The 20483-nt window shown below is 42.5% G+C and overlaps 1 protein-coding gene across 2 annotated transcripts; it reads left to right on the top strand.

The window, feature by feature from the left end:
* Window positions 1–1563: 1563 nt before the first annotated feature.
* LOC120023224 (transforming growth factor beta-3 proprotein-like) lies at window positions 1564–16275 on the top strand. 2 transcript variants are annotated; one of them, XM_038967266.1, is made up of 7 exons: window positions 1564–2373; window positions 10998–11161; window positions 12407–12536; window positions 12684–12806; window positions 13566–13737; window positions 14198–14351; window positions 14699–16275. In XM_038967266.1, exons 1-7 carry the CDS (start codon window positions 2028–2030, stop codon window positions 14855–14857), a joined length of 1248 nt encoding a protein of 415 aa, XP_038823194.1. In that variant the 5' UTR covers window positions 1564–2027; the 3' UTR covers window positions 14858–16275. The 2 variants fall into 2 exon arrangements, with proteins under 2 accessions (XP_038823194.1, XP_038823195.1); XM_038967267.1 differs by having other exon boundaries at window positions 2028–2373; window positions 12684–12791; window positions 14699–14857.
* Window positions 16276–20483: the final 4208 nt, after the last annotated feature.

Below are 20483 nucleotides of genomic sequence, written 5' to 3'. Positions count from 1 at the left end.
GACCTCTACTCCGACAATTAATCCACACATAAAACGGCCAACCGAATCGTTTCTAGTCATCTCTCCTCCTTCCAGGCCTTTTCATCTTTGAACTTATATGGTGATCCATCTAAACTTTCATTGTATTACCACGACAACCGGCAACAAAGTTTGTCTTTCAGTCACCCACGTGGGTATAACCAATGAGGAGATGGCACGTGGGTACCTGCTTCTATAAACCAATGAGGAGATGGGAGAGGCAGGACTTGCAGCGCGATCTGCGTCAGAAATAGGAACGACATCTATTTTAGCCCTTGGCGTCGCAGACGCTCGTTGGCGCGCGCAAGCAGTGTGGGTGCAATAATTGAATAACATGGATTTCTAAATTTATTTTGCGACGCTCGCGCACGCGACGTGTCCGGTCTGGTCAGCATGTTAGCTTTATATGCCCTGTAGTCTGGCATCGCTGTAAAAGTTTTGGTATAGCTCATATGAGTTTATGGCATCTGAACCGCAGTATACTTTTGTTAGTCAATGGATAGTTGGGTGCATGCCAGCAACTGGAGGTTCAGTATTGTTTACTAGATTATTTCCAGTGAATGTTGATTTAAGGCTCTTGGAGTTCCATATATAGAGATACTGATATGGAATCTCTCCCTGCAACTACACCAGTGACTTCATACCACTATATATGTTCATGTCATTCATGACCTAAAAAAAATCATGCTACGTCTCAATACATTTTAGTGGTAGAGATTTCTGCAATGTAAAATATCCTATCATGCAGTCCCAAGGGAAGAATGCTGAGAATAGTTTTACACCAAAAGCGACATTGCTGACATTTGATTGTATTAATAATTCGACAAACAACTTTAGCAAAGTTGAAGGACATAAGCACTTGTTGGACATTATGTCTCAGAACCAATAACTCAAACTTTTATTTTATTTACCCTTTATTTATACAGAGAATCCCATTTGAGACCAGGGTCTCTTTTTCAATTGTGCCCTGTGTTATAACAAACAACAATCCAAACCGAGATAAAATTACATAAAACGTTTAAATTATATAGGCCTACAGAGAAACATGATTAGGTTTTCAATCTCAAACAAATACTGTCAGCATACAGGCTAATACAGGTTTATTATAAAGGTATGACAGAAGTACGCCCGTTCTATCACTAAATTATCTGAAAATCAAGTAATATGCACTGGTTTGGTTTTCCCCTCATGTTTTCCACATTAGCTTCACATATCCACTAGGTGGCATACTCTCACTTCTTGAAAATGTACACTGCTCTTGTGTGAACCCAAACTATTTTGTGAACTGACGTGCCAGCGTAGGCTATTATTTGTATAAATTGGATAAATACTACAAAGTTCAATCGCAAACAAAACAAGTTGTTTATTTATCTGTAAAACTTGGCACATGGCCTCCAGATAGACAGACATAAACATAGTGTGAAATGCTTCTCCCCGAAATGTACTTCTGCAATGATGATCAGCAGTCCCTCCTTCCCAAACGTCACAACTACCATTTACTATAAAGTATCAGTGAAAGGTCTGCGCACCCATTGTGTACGAGACTCTGGTTGTGCAAAACGGGCAGGAGCGCGAGGGAGACCGGCACTGACTTAACACCAGCAACAGTTGATGAAAAATAAAAAGCAATGGAGAAAGTGAATTTTGTCATGATGAACTAATGAAGAGAGAAAACGGAAGACGTCAAGGTTGTGACAGAACATATGAAGAACAGAAAGACAACAGGTTGAATGAAAAGGGGTCTCATATAAGATACAATTTCAAGAATGATCTGGACTATTCTTGGAATGCACAGCCGGTTAGCACCCAGATGACACTAGCCCTATCTTGACAAGATGGGATTCCTCGGGGGAAAAAACTCGTTGACCACTTGAATGCAAAGAGATAGAGGGTAACATTTCTCCTGGAATTTAGTCCAAATTATTTGGTGTATTTTTCTGTTTCCACTTTACCATACTTTTAAAAACAGATTTCATCATATTATTAGCTAAGCAAGGGCAGATAGAAATATGCATTTGGGCAAAGCACTTCTGTTTTTCCTCCTTTTGAACTGTGTGACGATGACTTTGTCACTATCCACATGCACCACTGTGGACATAGACCACATAAAGAAAAAGAGAGTAGAGGCAATCCGAGGACAGATTCTTAGTAAACTTCGAATGACCAGCCCGCCGCAAACACTGGGCCCGAATCAGGTACCGTTTCAGGTGCTGGCGCTCTATAACAGTACGAAGGAGCTGATCGAGGAGTTGGGGAGAGACAGACATCAAAGTTGTGGACAGGATAACACGGAGACTGAATATTACGCCAAAGAGATTTACAAGTTCAATATGATTAATGGACCACCAGAAAACAGTAAGTAATGTTCATATATCTATTTACGCGTTTTACTCATGAAGGCCATTTTTCTATCATAATCCTACCAAACAGCTGATCGTGTTGCCACCGTGGCTTCTATTATGTTAGGTATCCTACTGATCAAAAGCCTGATTATTAAACGTAAATAGCCCATTGCTCCATGGTGAAAGTCTAAGCAGTCCAGGTCTGATGATGCGTCATTTCTTAACCTGGATGCCACAGCTGGTGAGCAGCGCATGCATGTAATATCAATTTATAGTGGTTTGCCATGAAAATTTGTTAAAATAATCGAGGAGCATACCTCTCCAATAAAGAAACAAGACAGTAACTTTATGATTTCCCGAAGAAGCCAATTTAGCCAATTTTTTTACTCCGCTTTAAAATATAATTATTCTGACTCCCCTCCAGAGTACAGAGATGTGTCTGTGTGCAATGCAATTTGTCTGTGTTTTATTTATAGAATTTGTCATTGTCTCTCTTCAACTGGCCATATGTTAATTTCAGCGGAATTAAATTATAAAAGCATCCGTAGATCTGCAGCATAGGCGAAATACTGCAAACACGTAGAGGAAATGTTAACAAATTATACTAAAGAACGCAAGAACACCTTCGCTTGGGGAGCGTTCCATCCGTCTGAAATGAATTGGCCAACACAACTTAAACGCACACTCGCGTCTCTGAGCAGTGGAAAGACCGCGCGCATTGGAGAGGGCAAAGCAAACAGTCTAATTGGCGTAAGCGCCATTCCTCCCTCATACCTCACTCAAAAGCCATGGGAAATCCCAATAGCGCACACGACCGTCTGAGATGCCATTGGAACCATTTTTTTCTAGGACTCCATCGATTTGAGCATTCCTCCAACTACTGTACCAATTACCCTTTCTTTCCCAAGTCCAAATATGCATTTATCCAAAACCTTTTTTATTAATTGTTTGATTATGTATTGTGTACAATACAGCAAAAATATATAGATATTGTCTCTATTGAAAAGTTAAAACACAGCTAATTCAGCTGCAAATTGGCTTGTGCACTAGAGCAAAAAGGCTCATCCTAGTTGGCATTACCTGTATAAACCACTCACAACTGATTTTTCCAGTCTAATCAGAGTGAGACGTTTATTGGAAGCTTGCCTCTCTATTGCAGTGAGTTTTCTCAGGAAGGGAATTGTTTACTAAGTGGAAGACTTGGAAGCAGGCCTATTCGCTGTTCAGGGGCTGGATCATTGCATGTTACTACTTTAAGATCAACATGGCAGGTGTTTCATGCTATTCAAAGACAGAGCTGTGCTTCCTCTGGCAACAGCTCAGGCCCCTGTGTCAAATCTGTTTCCTGGGTCCCATTAGTGCATCTGACTCTGAAAATAATAACTACTACAACCACCTTGGTCTAGGGGTGTAGGGACAGGTGCTCTTTACTTGTCAGTGTTCCAAACAAGACATTATTTGTCTTTTTATCTAAACAAGCAAACACCATCAGATCAAATTCATAGCAAGCAATTCACTGTGTTAGTCAGATTTGATGAAATATAACAGAACAGATGACCTGGAATGGCATTCACTCTCATGGGATGGGTTGCCCAAAAAAACTAACTGAAAGCCACACCCCCAATAAGCCACGAATATGACCTAGAGGCGTATGTCACAGTGCTTCTATGTCTATATACACCATACCACTGCCTATTTCATTTGTTCATTTAGCAAACAAGACAGCTCATAATCCTGTGACTTTATCACAGTCAACACACCTTTATTTTGTCTTTAATCAGCTTTAAAAACGCAACATTTTCTCTTAGCCTCAGGGCAAAATGTGTAGAATAGCATGAGCTGAGCTATACAACGGCACATTGTCCTCTCTGCCCCATAGCAAAATGTGTATAATTGTAGGAAATTTGATTTTAAAAAGCAACATTTTCTCTCAGCCTCATTGCAAAATGTGTAGAGAATAGCATGAGATTAGCTATAAAGCTGCACATTTTTTTATGTGCCCCATGGCAAAATGTGTACAAAGTTGGCAGGTTTTTGGTGCCCACCCAAATTTCTGCAGTCCCACCCACCAACTAATTTATGGCTAGGCCACTGCCTTAGTCAGAGTCCGCAAAACAAACAGAGGTCTGATGTGTGAGCTATAGGCTGCACCAGTCATGGTCAGGAGCCCTAGTCACATCACCCTGTCAGTCATGATCAAAGTAAATAAACAAGGCCTATAGGCTACAGTTGTCACTCATTGGCTATGGAACTAGACAAATTATTTTTCATACACTTACGTAAATGTAGCGTACAATGCACTTTTTTGTCCCTGTTTTTTGTTTGTTTAATCATTTTATTTGTTAATGTCCAGATACACCCTCCAGAGTAGACTGTAAGGGAGGGAGAGTGTTTATCCTCTCATTAACAAGGCCTGCAGTTTGGACGAATAACCACTTTTCTCTTCCCTTCACTTTCCATTATGTAATCTTCATAAGAAGTATCAGTGAGTGTAATGTCTGTCACCAAAATCTAATGTTATTGGTCTCGTACACATATTTTGCAGACGTTATCGTGGGTGTAGCGAAATGCTTATGTTCCTAGCTCCAGCAGTGCAGTAATACCTAACAATACAAAAAGATACACACAAATGTATGCAAAGTCACTTCACCCCCACCTACATGTACAAATTACCTCAACTAACCTGTACCCCCGCACACTGACTCGGTACCGGTACCCCCTGTATATAGCCTCGTTATTGTGTTACTTTTTATTATTACTTTATATTTTGGTCTTGGTAAATATTTTCTTAACTCTTCTTGAACTGCACTGTTGGTTAAGGGCTTGTAAGTAAGCATTTCATGGTAAAGTCTACACTTGTTGTATTTGGCGCATGTGACAAAAAGTTTGATTTGAAATCAACAAAATATAAAGAAAGGAATTAAGAAATATAGAAATATTAGAACGAGCAACCACGGTAATACAGTAAGGCATATTTTAAATCCATTTCCATAATCTAATGGGTTATACATACTCTCTTTGGAAAGTGGGAATGTCTTGGATTATTGTCAGTGGTGCTTTTTCACTCTTTTTATTATTCAGTTACAGGGCTGTGTAAGATGAAGCAGAGACTTTTCCTCCCAGACTCATATGCTTTAATAGCTAGAATAATTTGCCAAAATACTCATTGTACCACTAGTTAGGTATCTCTGAATATAAACAGTGTTTATAAACAGTAAAGCTGTGGATATGACAAGTGCAGATGGGAGCCATTTGCCAAACACTGGTAGAGGAGCCAAACATCTCCATAACCCACAACACTCAGTCTTAGGTTTGGTTTGGGGAAAGAACTCCAGTTGTACTCACTCCTCCACATATATTAGTACTCATTCACTGTCTTAGTTTGCCGTAACATAGTAAGACTGTCCAAAGGCAACCATTGAACCATCTAAGAAAACCACCTGTTGGCTCTCATAGCTGAAAATTAGGCAGAGACAGGTTTCTTTAGAAGAAAAGCTTGTAGTGAGTGGTCAGTCTGGCATATGGCAATCATTGATTCATCGTCGGGGGGATAGAAGGATGTGGACCGGAGCTGAGGACAGCAGTGTTTCTGATATATGGAATAGTAGAAAAGTGATGTCATCCCAGGCAAACAGACACAGAGTTCTCTGGTCCATTCCGAAAGACGCCGCCTCCCCAGCCATTTTTCCCTCTTCATCCTTGATCAAGTGGAAAAAAGCTGTCTTACTTCAGCAGAGAACTCCATCACATTATCTCATCTAACGCAGTCAGCCACAGGCTCCATGTGTAGAGACTTACCCAGGACAGGAGGGCCTGGTTCACACTAAAGCATTGTGTTTAACCCTTGTGTAGTCTTAACATTCTGTATACTTCCCTTGTCCTAAGGGTAAAAAATGACTCTTCACTAAACCCCTAAAATAAAGCAGCTTAATTGAATTTTAAACCCCAAATCAATTTTTCATGAAGAAACAACCTGTCATTAATCAAACTTTGTGAATATCTGGGTTTTCCCTCTTCACAACACAGAAAGACGGGGCGGCAGGTAGCCTAGTGGTTAGAGCATTGGATTAGTAACCGAAAGGTTGCAAGATCGAATCCCCGAGGTGACAATGTAAAAATCTGTCGTTCTGCCCCTGAACAAGGCAGTTAACCCGGCATTGAAAATAAGAATTTGTTCTTAACTGACTTGCCTAGTTAACTAAAGGTATAAAAAAAAATGCATTTAATCAGTGGACAACACTCGTTTTTATTACAACACACCTGTCATAATTGTTTTCTTTACTAAAGTAGAGGTTTATTATTATTATTATTGCTAAAGGTACTGCATTTTTTAACAAGAGATAGCACTTGTATACCCTAAGAAAGTAGCAGAAATGTGCATAAAGTAGTTTTGAATGCATTGAAGGGAAACAATAACAATCTTGAACTTTTTTGTCAACAGTGATATATTATTATATACTGTACAATGAGGAATTCAACTACAACATACTAGTCTTCTCCCATTTTTTAAACCATTGCCCCACCCACAAGGTGTGTAAGCAACAACAATAAGAATAAAATAATAGATACAAAAACGTGAAGAACATAAATCAGTCAACTCTAATTAGCACATGTAAGGACAGTATGCAAGTGTGTGTGCATGGATTTTGCAGATGTATTTCTCACATGTGCAGCACAAAGTATTTGTTTTACAGTCCTTCTTTGGGGGGAAGAATTGGCATCTCCTCCTCTTGCCTGCCCTAGCTGCAGCCTCAGGTGGATCAGGACAAGATTCAGCCCCCTAAACAGTTTTCACAAGCGCTGCAGAGGCTGCTGTGCTGGGGAGGTGCTCCCTTTGAATGTGTGGGGTTACAAGTGTCTTTCCCAGCTGCTCCAGGAACAAACCCCTCTTGTTCCGCTTATCAGGCATCCAGGTAGGGTTGATCTTGTTCCATATCACGAAGGCATTGTATGAGGACACATCAATGATGTTATGGAAGATGACCAGGGGCCAGCGGGCAGTCATCCTCCTGCAGCTTTAAGTTTCAATCACCTTGTCCAGGTTGTCCACGCCTCCTTTGTTGTGGTTGTAGTCCAGGATGATGGCTGGCTTCTTGTCCTCACGATCACTGATCTCAGCCGTTTTGTGCAGTGTGCTCAGGAGGACCACATTCTTGTTCCTCTTTGGGAGGTAAGAAACTAGAGTGGTAGTGGGGTGAAGGCAAACTTTGATGAGAAGGCCTATCCCCCTTGTTGTGAGGAGTGCAGGGGAGAGCTCATGCTTGTTCTTTCTAACTATGCCAACCATGGTGATCTTCCTCTTCAGGGGCTGCTGGCTGAGTTCAATCAGTAGCACACAATCTCAATTTCTCATTTTGTGTGTGTGTTGTGTAAATGATTTTAACTGCCGGGTCACAAATGACCCTAAGACAATCTTTGTACCCTGGTGGTGTACAGCTTTCATGGAAATATGAACAAAGGCGATGTTTCACTTTTTCAAATGTTGGGGTCACTCTTGGAAAAGTCAACAAATTTCAAGTTGAAAAAATAGAATTTAGGTGGTTTTCTCTGCTGTTAAACATAGTGGCGGGTCATTTTTGACCCTTAAGACAACACAAGGGTTAAATGATAGTACCACACACAGGTGATCAAATCTTTGACATAACAGTTTGTTTCTATGAGCATGATCAGTACTTCAGTTGCAAGAATTTGGAATTTACTGCTCAAGTTATTCCATTTAGTCATCTGGAGTTAGCTATATTCTTTTATTGACAGATTAGAAAGCATGATTGGTTACTTATTATTTTAAAATGGAAACGTTAGTTGAAAAACATTGTAATATTTATGGCCTTCTGGATAAGCCAGATAAGTCTTATGAGATTAATTTGATAGGTCATTTAAATACATTATAATACCAGTTTTTGCAGCGCCGTTGCCGTTTTTCACTGGTAAACAAGGTCCAGACTCCTCAGCAGCTGACCAGCACCTGCTTTCTATGCTTCCCATTTCCTTTGTTTACCTTCACATAGCTTTGGAGAGACTGACATCATGGCACTGGGAATAGGCTGATTGCTGGGAGCTTCTATGTGATGTCACCTGCCAGGGTAGGGAGGAGCTAGTGTGGTGGGGCATCCCAGACACAGGAAGCAGAGGGTTTGAGGGTGGAGGATGGAGGGGGGCGCAGGGGGAGCAGTGTCTGTCTGGGGTGGAAGATTTATGAGAAGTTTTAGAGCAGAGATATTTGAAGTCTGTCCCTAGGCCTTCCTATGTGGAGGGTTTCACTACTGTTGCAACCCTTACCTAATACTCTTCTATTGACCTAGATCCCTCAAACTCAACTCTGGACCTCTAAGCCAGTTCCACTGCATTTCTTCATTGTTCCCCCCAATCAGGGACTGATTTAAACCTATGACACCAGGTGTGTGCAATTCATTATCAGGTAGAACAGAAAACCAGCAGGCTCCGGACTTCGTAGGGTAAGAGTTGAGTACCCCTGACCTAGAACATAAATATATCTGGTAAACTGCTCAACATTTTGACTACATCACACTTCTGTCAAAGTGTTAGTGGATGGTTTCCAACTGGTCCTCAGAAGTCAGCTTTCTCAGCTCCACAGTCCAGACTCCATGGAAGTTATTGATGACATACTGCCAAAGAAAAGAGGTTACAAAAAGCAGGACCTCAGTTTCAGTCCCTTGGGAAAAGTGGGAGAGGTGATTGTACCACTTCATGTTAAGTGTCATGAAAACCATGTATTTACATAGTAGTTACATAGGCAGGTGATTAGTGTAATTACAGTGTAGATATACAATTCTAAATAGTACTTTGTTTGTAGTATTTAACTGTGATACCTGTTTGTGGTTTATGTCATTCCACCAAAAAAAGTTACTATTTTCACAATGAATCTCGAAAGAACAGTGAACAACCTTGAGAAATGGGGAGGGCTACAATGTAATAAAAGTTTGTCGCATTGACAAATACTCTATTTTGAGGGCCTAGAGAAGCTCTTTGGGAAATGTTTTGGTTGTTCCAGATAAATTTCAGGTCCAGATTCCGCTGATATCAGCATCCTCACGCTGCTGGCCTTAGAACCATATCTGATAATGGAGAGGAGCGAGACTGTCAATTATCCTGCTGTGTATTTCACTCTAATTATACTAGCTATCCCCTGCACTCACAGCCATGGAACAAATTACCTTCAGACCCTTGGCAAAAATAAGCCTTAATGCGAAATCCACCTAAAACCATTGCAATGGGAAAAATGAGGTCATCCAAAAGGAAACTAAAGACTTGATTAGAAATTCAAATCTCCTCTCAAAAGTGGGGCTTTCCACCTTCTGTGGGGGAGGCAGAGGGACACAGGAGACGAGAGAGAAAGGGTGTGTGGGACAGGCCAAGGGAGTACTGAGCCCTTATAGATTGTGAGGAAGCACAGGACAGATATTTGGCTAGGGGTGAAGAGTCAAAACTGAAAAGGTCACTTGAAAAAAGTGGGGGGGGGGGAAACAGTCAATGGAAATATCGGATAATGGCAAAGCCGCAGTGAAATAGGATTACGGGTCATAGGAAGTTTAGGTAGACGTGTAAGCTCACAATCCATTATACACAAACATCCTTCTCCATTGTTATAAACAGATCTAGATGTCAACCAAAGGTGCAATGTCCTTGTTAACCACCACAGCGAATCACAGGGTCTCTATTAAAGCTCAGGCTTGGGGTAATAAATTAGCGATGGCTTGGCTGTAAATTAGTGTTTCCACTTAGCTCGTAAAACGCTTGCCGTGTTCTTGTTTTGCTCAACACTGCATGCGCTCGGCCTGTTCAAATAAACAATTCAATGGTATTAGGATTGGAAAAAAATAAACGCTTCCTTGACTGGCAGTGCAACAGGAAGTATTTCAGAAGAGGGCCATCGAGAAGTGTTCTGTGGCTGTTACTGTACTACTGAAGCGGAGTTCACTGTCTGCCTTACACAACCACACCACACAGGTTGACAGGACTTGTTCCCCTTCCAATTCATTACTGAATTGATGGCTAAGAAAACCTTAAGGCGCTACTCTGTTATACACTCAGCCCCCCTGACAAACAGTCACCGAAGGACTATCTATCTCCCTTACAAACAACACATTGATTGAACTCGTATTCTGTATCTACATGCATGTGATTGCACATGTGCGCTGAGCTGGTTGGTTGGTTCCAGGGAATGCTTGGCTTCTGTCCTAGCTTTCTGAGCACCTGTTGAGCTCTGGATCGGGAGGGAGGAGGAGCACCCTGCCATCTTAGACCAGCCTATTCAGTTCCACCAACACATTTGACATTTGGTTTTCATTTCATGACTTCAATTTGTTGCTAACTCGCACTGCACGAAGTACAAGCAGATGGCCCAAGGCTTAGTTTTATTCACTGGCAATAGTTGAAGAATGGTTAACTGTATTTTTTCTGTTGTGAACAACATTTGTTTATAGTGTCAAACACTACGAAATGCAGAAGATAGATAAAAGATTGACAAATCATAATATTTCAAAACAGATTTTAGGCTGTGTACAGAGTGACGACTTTAGTCACAGTCCTGCTGTGTGTAAGCAGGGAGGATTGCATAATTAGAGTGTTTTAAGGTGGCTCACCTTGTCTGTGACTAAAGTGAGTTCTGCTCTGCAGATGACCTTCCCTACTGCCCCAAGGGCATCACCTCCAAGGTGTTCCGCTTCAATGTCTCGGCCATGGAGAAGAACTCCACCAACCTCTTCAGAGCCGAGTTCCGAGCCCTTCGTGTCCCCAACTCTAGCGCCAAGAGGAACGAGCAGAGGATTGAGCTCTACCAGGTGTGTGAATGTACTATTTCATTCCCACTGTACTCAAGCATACAGGGGGGTCGTGATCCAATTATCCCATATGGCTCAATGCACATGGGACAGTGTTGGTCTACATGTAGTGTTGGTCTACACCTATTTATACAGTTCCCCTAATTCCCCTCTCCTCTTTAAGTGATGATCATTATTCCATATGCCTCAAGTCAAATGGATTCTACATAAGTCCATTTGTAAAACTTTGAGTGTGCTACAGCAGACTCTGAGAAACTCAAGATTACCGTTTTGCTATCTCTCCTTTCACAGCTGTCAATCTCCAAGCTTTTGTCCAACCAACCTTTCTTCAAGTTCCGTTAGATGTTTTCAACAGGGGATTCAGACATCTGCACCTGGATTTGTGTGTTTAAATTATGTGTGTTTGTCCTGGGATTGTGGGGTGGCAGGGATGGGTCTTTGCTCAGTTTTCTCATTCATCTCCAGTGAGAGACTTGGAGCCATGATCAGGTGCCAACATTTCCTGCCAGGGAGACAAGCGTCTCCGGCCCACATACTGCCTGAGGCGAGCTCTGCTCTGGCCAGGGCCGAGCTCAGCTTAGATTGACTGGGGGAGTAAACGGAGCGGCGCCCCCACACATAGCTGGGAGCTGATTGGCAGGGGCTGGCACTGGCACTCTCTCGCTGGGTCTCCTGTTCCCACAGGAAGCCAGATTAGATGCTGACAATGTTCAGGAACCTGGTTATCCAGCCTGCTGCGGGACTAGGCGCTGAGCCCCCAACTTCACTGGCCTCTCCCTGTTCACAGAAACCTTAGGTGTTGTTTAAAGTGTGGATCTCTACATCCTATGCCTCAGTCCCGCAATTTGAGACGTAGAGTAAAGTACACTTTCATGCTGGTATACAGCACATACTCAGAGAGGCTCAGAGATCTGAATCAATGGCGTCTCTAGCACCATATGCAGTGCCTCATCCTGACTAGACCAGTGTAAGGAAACCCAAAATGTTGAGAGCCCAATTGTTTGAAGTGCAGATGGGAGGGACAGCCAGGTTCTCATTGGCAGTAGGGCTACACACAGGCATTAACTTGCAAAATGGGGATATCAACACAGGGAGTCACTTTTTCCATGAGGAGAAGACGTTTGGCCCAGGGCATCCTGGAGCGTCTGGCTCAGGCAGAGCTGGCTGGGTTGCCGTCTGGTGTGTGTGTGTGGGAGAGAGAGTGAGCATATGCAGCTGGGTCACTCTCTTACCTCTGGCTGGCAGATCCTGCGGCCAGACGACCACATAGCCAAGCAGCGCTACATCGGGGGCAAGAACGCCCTGACCAAAGGAATGCCAGAGTGGGTCTCCTTCGATGTCACAGACACAGTCAGGGAATGGCTTATGTACCGAGGTGAGTGGACTAAAGCCCCAATGTTCCCTGTCTCATACCATATGTTGCATATCAAAGCATGAGCAAAGGGTATTTGGAAACTCAAGTTCATTTGGACAAAGAAAAATGGCCTCAAAGTTAAATACCACTTCCTCTTCTTCCCCTCAGAGACCAACCTGGGCCTGGAGATCAGTGTGCACTGCCCCTGCCACACCTTCAACCCCAATGGTGACATCATCGAAAACGTCAACGAGGTGCTAGATGTCAAGTTCAGAGGTCAGATGACACGAGGTGCCTCATTTTGTATGACAATCCTTTTTGGCTTTTCCACTGCTCTTCACAGCCCCTCTTTCTTTCCGTACGAGCTCTGATTTAGAAAAAGACCCTCTGAAGTCTTATCCAGTGAACATGGGCCTCAATGGTTGATAGTTATTTGGCACTTTTTTATGAGAGAAAGAGAGAGAGAGAAAATATCATGGGAATACAATTGGTCTGGTATCTCACTTAGGATTGGGGGCCCCTGGTCCTGGGAACGCTGCCTTGACTGGCTTGGCCACAAGGAATGTGCTTCCACGGCGCTCAGATGCTTGGCCCCGAATTAAGAAGGGCGTCTGTATCCACCGGCAGCGTCTCTCCTGAGTTCTCTACTGCTTTTGCTATCAGGGGAAGATTAGATGAGCAGACACTAACCCAGGGGGAGGACAGAGGGACCAGCTCTGACTGGTGGAGGAGGAGGAGTGGGGCTGAGTGGGTGATGTCTCAAGTCCAGCCTCTCACCAGTGAAGACAATGCTTTTAAAACTTTACAGAAAGTACTATGACTAAAACAGCAGTGATGAATTGAAATTTGGTATAACTGACTCAGACACACTTATGCATAATTTTCTAATGGACTAGGACTGCACTTCAACTTGAATTAAACAAATTATCCAATTTTGTCCAATTTGAATATGGAATATTGCAATGGAATGGTCTTGGTCTATGTACCATTTCATCCACTGATGACACTTCCCTCTGAAACGTCTGACATCCCTGGATCATCTTCCTGTAGGTGTGGAGAGTGACTACGATGAGAGTCGCTGGGACCTGGGCAGCAGACTGAAGAAGCAGAAGGAGCAGCTCTTCCCTCACCTCATCCTCATGATGCTGCCCCCTCACAGGCTAGACACCCAGTCCTCATCCCGCAGACGCAAGAGAGCCCTAGACACCAACTACTGCTTCTCGTAAGTAACCACCTCACTCTAGTAATTCAATCACGATTTTAGAGTGCATGTCATATATTTAGATGAAAACTTGCTGCAGGATGAGTAGACATGTGTCCAATAGATGAATAGCCCCTAATTACTCCTGTAAGCAATATAGTAGGTCAAGGTGGATTTCAAATGGCAATGTGTGTTCTCTCATTTCTAATTTACTTGGCAGAGGACCATTACGCATACGAATAAGCTGGTTAATTTGCTGTCAGATAGTCTCTGGAAAGGCAGAGGCATTACAAGTCGAGATCTGTCCTTGTGTTAAAGTGTATGACAGTGAAATAAGGACACACCTTCCAGTGGTATTTCTGGGCTTCTCAGACTGCATGCATGTAGTGAAATATACCCAACTTGGAATAGAGTGTTTCTCCTTCAGGTAATGTATGTAATTTCTTCATAATTATCACTCTCTCTCCCCTGCCTGCTGTAGTAACTATGAGGAGAACTGCTGTGTGCGACCCCTCTACATTGACTTCCGCCAGCATCTGGGCTGGAGGTGGATCCACGAGCCGAAGGGATACTATGCCAACTTCTGCTCCGGGCCCTGCCCTTACCTACGGAGTGCAGACACCACACACAGCTCGGTGAGACACGACTTGTACACCACTAATGACTCATTACCCTGTGTTACAAATATTATTACCACACAAACACTAATTGACACAATGGAATGCAGGCACTTACAAGCATGCATGTTGGCACACCTAAACAGACAACACTCACCTAGATACTCTCACAATTTGATACCCTGCGCTTTCCCATGTCAATATGACCAAATACCTACCCATAGTTCATCATCACATTTCCTAGTCTTAGTGCAACTTACATGTCTAACTTAGGAGTCTAACACATGTTTTATCCAAATGAAATGAAAAACATAGATTTTTGTAGTGATGGTCCCTGGTCTGACATCCCCTCTATTCCTCCGTAGATGCTGAGTCTGTACAACACCCTGAACCCTGAGGCGTCTGCCTCTCCCTGCTGTGTGCCTCAGGACCTGGAGCCCCTCACCATCCTCTACTACGTGGGCCGCACCCCCAAGGTGGAGCAGCTCTCCAACATGATCGTCAAGTCCTGCAAGTGCAGCTAAGGGCCCCAGCCCAGCACACTGGGATCTGACAGGGCCTGCACGGCACTGAGGGAGTGGAGGGTGGCGTGCCGTCTGTCCCACCACAAGAGTACCTCTGTCCACCCTCATAACACTCTCCACCCTCCTCATTCCTCAGCTGAGCACACGCAGAGGGCCTGCAGAGAGAGACGCAGCCCACCACTCTACCCACAATCCCCAGGCTGTGTCCAAATGACTTTCAAATACCACTCCAGACCCAGCAATCTCAACATAACTTTTTATTGGCCTTTTACAATGGCTTTTTTCTTTTCAACGTCAAGTGTTTTCCTCATTCTTTTGTCAATATTTCAGCCTTCTGAACTGCCTGTACCTTTTTGCCATATGACCACGGGCATTCAAAGCCAACCTCTGAACAGAGGAAAAGAACAGACGAAAGCTGTTTGACCACTGCCTACTCAAGGACATACAGTAGTTGCAGTCAAAAAGAGAGACCCACTGAGAACCTGAACTTACAGTGCAAATGAATACATCAAAGGGGCTAAAGCAAAAGCTCTGTCAGGCTTTTGCTTCCTAAAGAGAACCATCCTTTTTAATGGAGGCATAACACAAGGCCTTGACGCACAGAACAGACTGTCTATGCTGGAAACTAGCGCGGTGCGCACCACAGCTCCCTGACATTGTTCATCTAGGACACATGCTGATGGACTCAAATTACCGGTATCTTAGTAAAAATACAACATGCTGGAAAACAACTTTTATTCAACAACGTATCTTCATGGTTATGTTTACCTCTAATATGCAACAGAATCATGTTTTTAGGGATTTTTTCTCAAATGAAGCAGACTTTTCTGTTGTGTAAGACGATAAATGTCACTAAGTGAACACGTAAATGTTTTTATTGCTATTAATCTTAAACACCTTTTTTAAATAAAAAAATGGTCTTGGAAGAAGAGATGTTATTAAATGTTTTTATCTGAAAGTAATCATAATTTGTGGATATCAGTGTAAATTCAGCATTTAGGCCCAGCTCAACAATACAGCTATTCATATTGAGGTCCTAGTCCTGAAGCGTATTGATAAAAAGTGTTCACTTTCATAGGTGCTAGAAACTGATTTGATTGACAACCTTTTTTTTAAAGATATTACTGCAACCATTTAGAGTACATATAGACACTAGCATGATCAACATATTGCTACCGATATTAATGTACTTGCTTTGAAATGGTCACTATTGGTCACCACAATGTTTGGTCCTTACAGTACAACAGTTGGGGAGACACAGGCAAAAGGCTATTAATAATCCACTAAATTAGTATTACCTTGCAATACATGCACAACCCACTGTTTCTACTCTAGATAACAGCATGCTGTCATAGGTTTCGTACTTGTCAATCAACACCAATCACATTTCTGAATCTAAATTAAATATTGAGAACATTCTCCATCTGTGTAATGGACAGTACTTCTGCCAAACATCAAACCCTGAGTAGGTTCACTACAAAAATATGCTCTGAGCATAGGGGCCATGAGACAGACATTCAATAGCTTTTTACCTCTCAGGTTGTAAAGGTGCCAACGCACTTTAAATGGTCAACATTGTCATTGCATTACAGCCAGAAACTACTGGGTACTATGTAGCCTACAGTAACACAAAGTAATACACTATAAAGTTAAAGCCGATTACAGTGCAGGGTTCTAACATTATACCTACAGTACAGTACAGTTTGGGGTCACTTAGAAATGTCCTTGTTTTTGAAAGAAAAGCAAAGTTTTTGTCCATTAAAATAACATCAAATGTATCAGTAATACAGTGTAGACATTGTTAATGTTTTAAATGACTATTGTAGCTGGAAACGGCAGATTTTGAATGGAATATCTACATAGGCCCATTATCAGCAACCATCACTCCTGTGTTCCAATGGCACGCTGTGTTCGCTAATCCAAGTTTATAATTTTAAAAGGCTAATTGACCATTAGAAAACCCTTTTGCAATTATGTTAACATAGCTGAAAACTGTAGTGCTGATTAAAGAAGCAATAAAACGGGCCTTCTTTAAACTAGTTGAGTATCTGGAGCATCAGCATTTGTGGGTTCGATTACAGGCTCAAAACGGCCAGAAACAAAGAACTTTCTTCTGAAACTCGTCAGTCTATTCTTGTTCTAAGAAATTAAGGCTATTCCATGAGAGAAATTGCCAAGAAACTGAAGATCTCATACAACGCTGTGTACAACTCCCTTCACAGAAGAGCACAAACTGTCTCTAACCAGAATAGAAAGAGTGGGAGTCCCCGGTGCACAACTGAGCAAGAGGACAAGTACATTAGAGTGTCTAGTTTGAGAACTGGTTAGAGCCAGTTTACGCCATTGGAACACGGGAGTGATGGTTGCTGATAATGGGCCTCTGTACGCCTATGTAGATATTCCATTACAAATCAGCCGTTTCCAGCTACGATAGTCATTTACAACATTACCAATGTCTACACTGTATTTCTGATCAATTTTATGTTATTCTAATGGACACATTTTTTTGCTTTTCTTTAAAAAACAAGGACATTTCTAAGTGACCCCAAACTTTTGAACGGTAGTGTATATTACTACTGTAAGCCCTAACGCACAAAGAATGGCGAAATAACTGGTGCACATCACTACAGTTCATAGTGGAAAATGCCTGGTATATACTGTTCCTGGAGAGCTACCCTCCTGTAGGTTCTAGTTCCAACCCCAGTTGGAACTAACCTGATTCAACTTTTCAACCAGTTAAATATTAGAATCAGGTGTGCCAGGACAGTATCTCTCAATGAACATGGTTGGAGCCATGTAGAGTATAGACAAACCATGGAGTGAAAAAGTGAGAACTGTAAAGGCAACAATAAAACTCATTCAAGCCAATGTAACAAGTCTTCGTGAAGAGAGGAATCCCTTCAGTATACATGATTGGAAACTGTTTGTGATACTCTCAGATAAATTAATTAATGAGTGAATGGGGGGTGGTTGGTTCCCAAACTACTTCAAAACTGCCTTACCTGACAGGAGTTCCTTTCCTTGCTCATTTCTCAATAATACAAGAGATCATTGAGACAATCTCTAAAATACTGATCAATTGCAGGCGATATCTATTGCCATCCTAAACTTACATAGCAAACCTGTTTTTAAACGGAGAATGAGGGGAGTGGTGGAGCACTTCTCCCTGGCTGTACAGTAACTGCTATAAAGTATAAAGACTATACTCTGAGATCCAGTATTAGTGCCCATGGGGGCTCTGGTGGGAACCAGCTGTTGCTGGGTGTTTGTCTTTCTATAGCATAGACAAAAAGGGAAGAATGAGAGAGGACAACTGCTGCGATAGGGGTTATGGAGTGGAGGCCGGGTGGTGGGGAGATACAGAAGGGCACTGGAAAGTATTGGGCTGTGCAACGGATCCCGACCTGCGTCAGGCAGGGATTCCTGACAGGGTAGGCTATCTTTCATGTTTGCGGCTCCTTCACATACTGTAGTAACAGGCCCTGATGTGATGTCAGACATACTGTCATGCTGTCACAGTGGTGGTATCTGTCTGTTGTTTCCTACCCAGCATGCACTTGTGGTCATATGCAGATACACCTCTGTCGGCAAAGTGGAGTGGCGTCGCTCCCAACCTCTCTGTCATCTGAGCTTGGTCCTCTGGCCCTGAAACAGTTGGCTGTACACAGAAAGACCTGCAGAGGAAAGAAGATAACTGACATGAACACAATAACTACATTGGGGTTAACATCTAATGTTGCGATTTCAAGGCCCGCTCTTCATTGTGCAGTAGTTAGAAACTATACTACCGTGGGAGCAGGTCAGGGCAAAAGCTGAGGAAGAATGTACTCCATAGTGATGACTGGTGTATCTTACACTTCAAAAAGGAGCATTTGGAGCCAATTTCAAAGACAAATAGTGTGAGGAGTTGAGCCAAACTTGAAAAGTTCTATATGGAATTTTATGGTTGCAACAGTATGCTAGATGTTTAAATTGTTATAGCCAGAAGAATGAGTCTGAGAACTATTAGAAATATAATAGTCTGAGGTATTGGATATAGAAATATTTGCTAAACATTATAAAGTTTCAAAGGAACGTGCAAAACCAATGGAGAGAAAGAGAGGAATCAGCTGGCACACTGTCCTGGTAGGGCTGTGTTACTTTTCATGGCCAACGCAAGTATCACTGGACCTGCCCAGGCAGCCACTGGACATCAGCCCCTGTCCTGCTGTCCCATCACCCCGTGCCCTCTTGCATATCACCTGGCCCAGAGCCAGGCATCCAGTATAAAAGGAATTCCAAGTACAGTTGGAGCTGCTGTGTTTGTGCTCCCAAACAGTATTCCCTTTCATTCCCTCTCAGCAGACTGTTTATTTTGGTGCTCTTTTACACTGTGGGGCCTGACGGAGTTGGAAAGCCAAAACATCTCCCCAACTTCCAATCCGATGACATGACCGCTGGAAGCGTCTTCTTCTAGCTCAGCAAAAGAAAGAGAGAAAGGCCAATATTCCCTTCCATTTCCCCCTGATAGTAGCCTAATGCAGAACAAAACCTAATGAAACACAAAGCCACAAAACAGATACTAGATTACTGTGAGAAACCAGGACCTGAGAATTTTCTGAATTGAACATGACAACTGGGTAAAAAATTTGCCAAGTGAGGAAACTAGTTGAAAAATAAGAATTTGAGTGATGTGTCTTTACTTGGTTGAAGGGTTGGAAATTAACACCGCCACACACGGGTAGATTTTCTCATTGGCAAGTAAGAATGTATATTAAAAACAAAAAAACAACATTTTAAATTAGAATAGGCATTGGTCTGAAACTGAAAAAGAAAGAAAATTCACATGAGTACCACAATAACTATTCCACCTATGCTCTACCAAGATTTTCCAGCATGCAGCTTTGACCTACAGTACCTGTGTCGGTATTGTACTTCAAACTACACTAACGTTCAAAAGTTTGGGGTCACTTAGAAATGTCCTTGTTTTCCATGAAAACATTAATGAAATGAGGTGCAAAATGAATAGGAAATATAGTCAAGACGTTGACAAGGTTATAAAAGCAAACAGGAAACAGCTCACCCAGAGGTGGCGCTCCTAGTGGCCGGAGACTTTAATGCAGGGAAACTTAAATCAGTTCAACCTAATTTCTATCAACATGTTAAATGTGCAATCAATCAGAGGGAAAAAAATTCTAGATCACCTGTACTCCACACACAGTGACACGTACAAAGCTCTCCCTCGCCCTCCATTTGGTAAATCTGACCACAATTCTATCCTCCTGATTCCTGTTTACAAGCAAATATTAAAGCAGGAAGCACCAGTGACTCGGTCTATAAAAAAGTGATCAGATGAAACAGATGCGAAACTACAGGACTGTTTTGCTAGCACAGACTGGAATCCGGGATTCTTCCGATGGCATTGAGGAGTACACCACATCAGTCAATGGCTTTATCAATAAGTGTATCAAGGACGTCGTCCCCACAGTGACTGTACATACATACCCCAACCAGAAGCCATGGATTACAGGCAACATTCGCACTGAGCTAAAGGCTAGAGCTGCCGCTTTCAAGGTGCGGGACTCTAACCCGGAAGCTTATAAGAAATCCTGCTATGCCCTCCGACGAACCATCAAACAGGCAAAGC

This window comes from Salvelinus namaycush, chromosome 28, assembly GCF_016432855.1.
Source record: "Salvelinus namaycush isolate Seneca chromosome 28, SaNama_1.0, whole genome shotgun sequence".
Taxonomy (NCBI): domain Eukaryota; kingdom Metazoa; phylum Chordata; class Actinopteri; order Salmoniformes; family Salmonidae; genus Salvelinus; species Salvelinus namaycush.
Note: the sequence above shows the minus strand (reverse complement) of the source record. Positions and strands in the feature narration are given on the sequence as shown.

Bases quoted from the DNA above. Each gene is read 5' to 3' on its own strand.
- LOC120023224 (XM_038967266.1), top strand. From the start codon at position 2,028: ATGCATTTGGGCAAAGCACTTCTGTTTTTCCTCCTTTTGAACTGTGTG. The intron at 12,537-12,683 runs GTGAGTGGACTA...TCTTCCCCTCAG, and splicing joins GGAATGGCTTATGTACCGAG to AGACCAACCTGGGCCTGGAG. The intron at 12,807-13,565 runs GTGCCTCATTTT...ATCTTCCTGTAG, and splicing joins CAGAGGTCAGATGACACGAG to GTGTGGAGAGTGACTACGAT.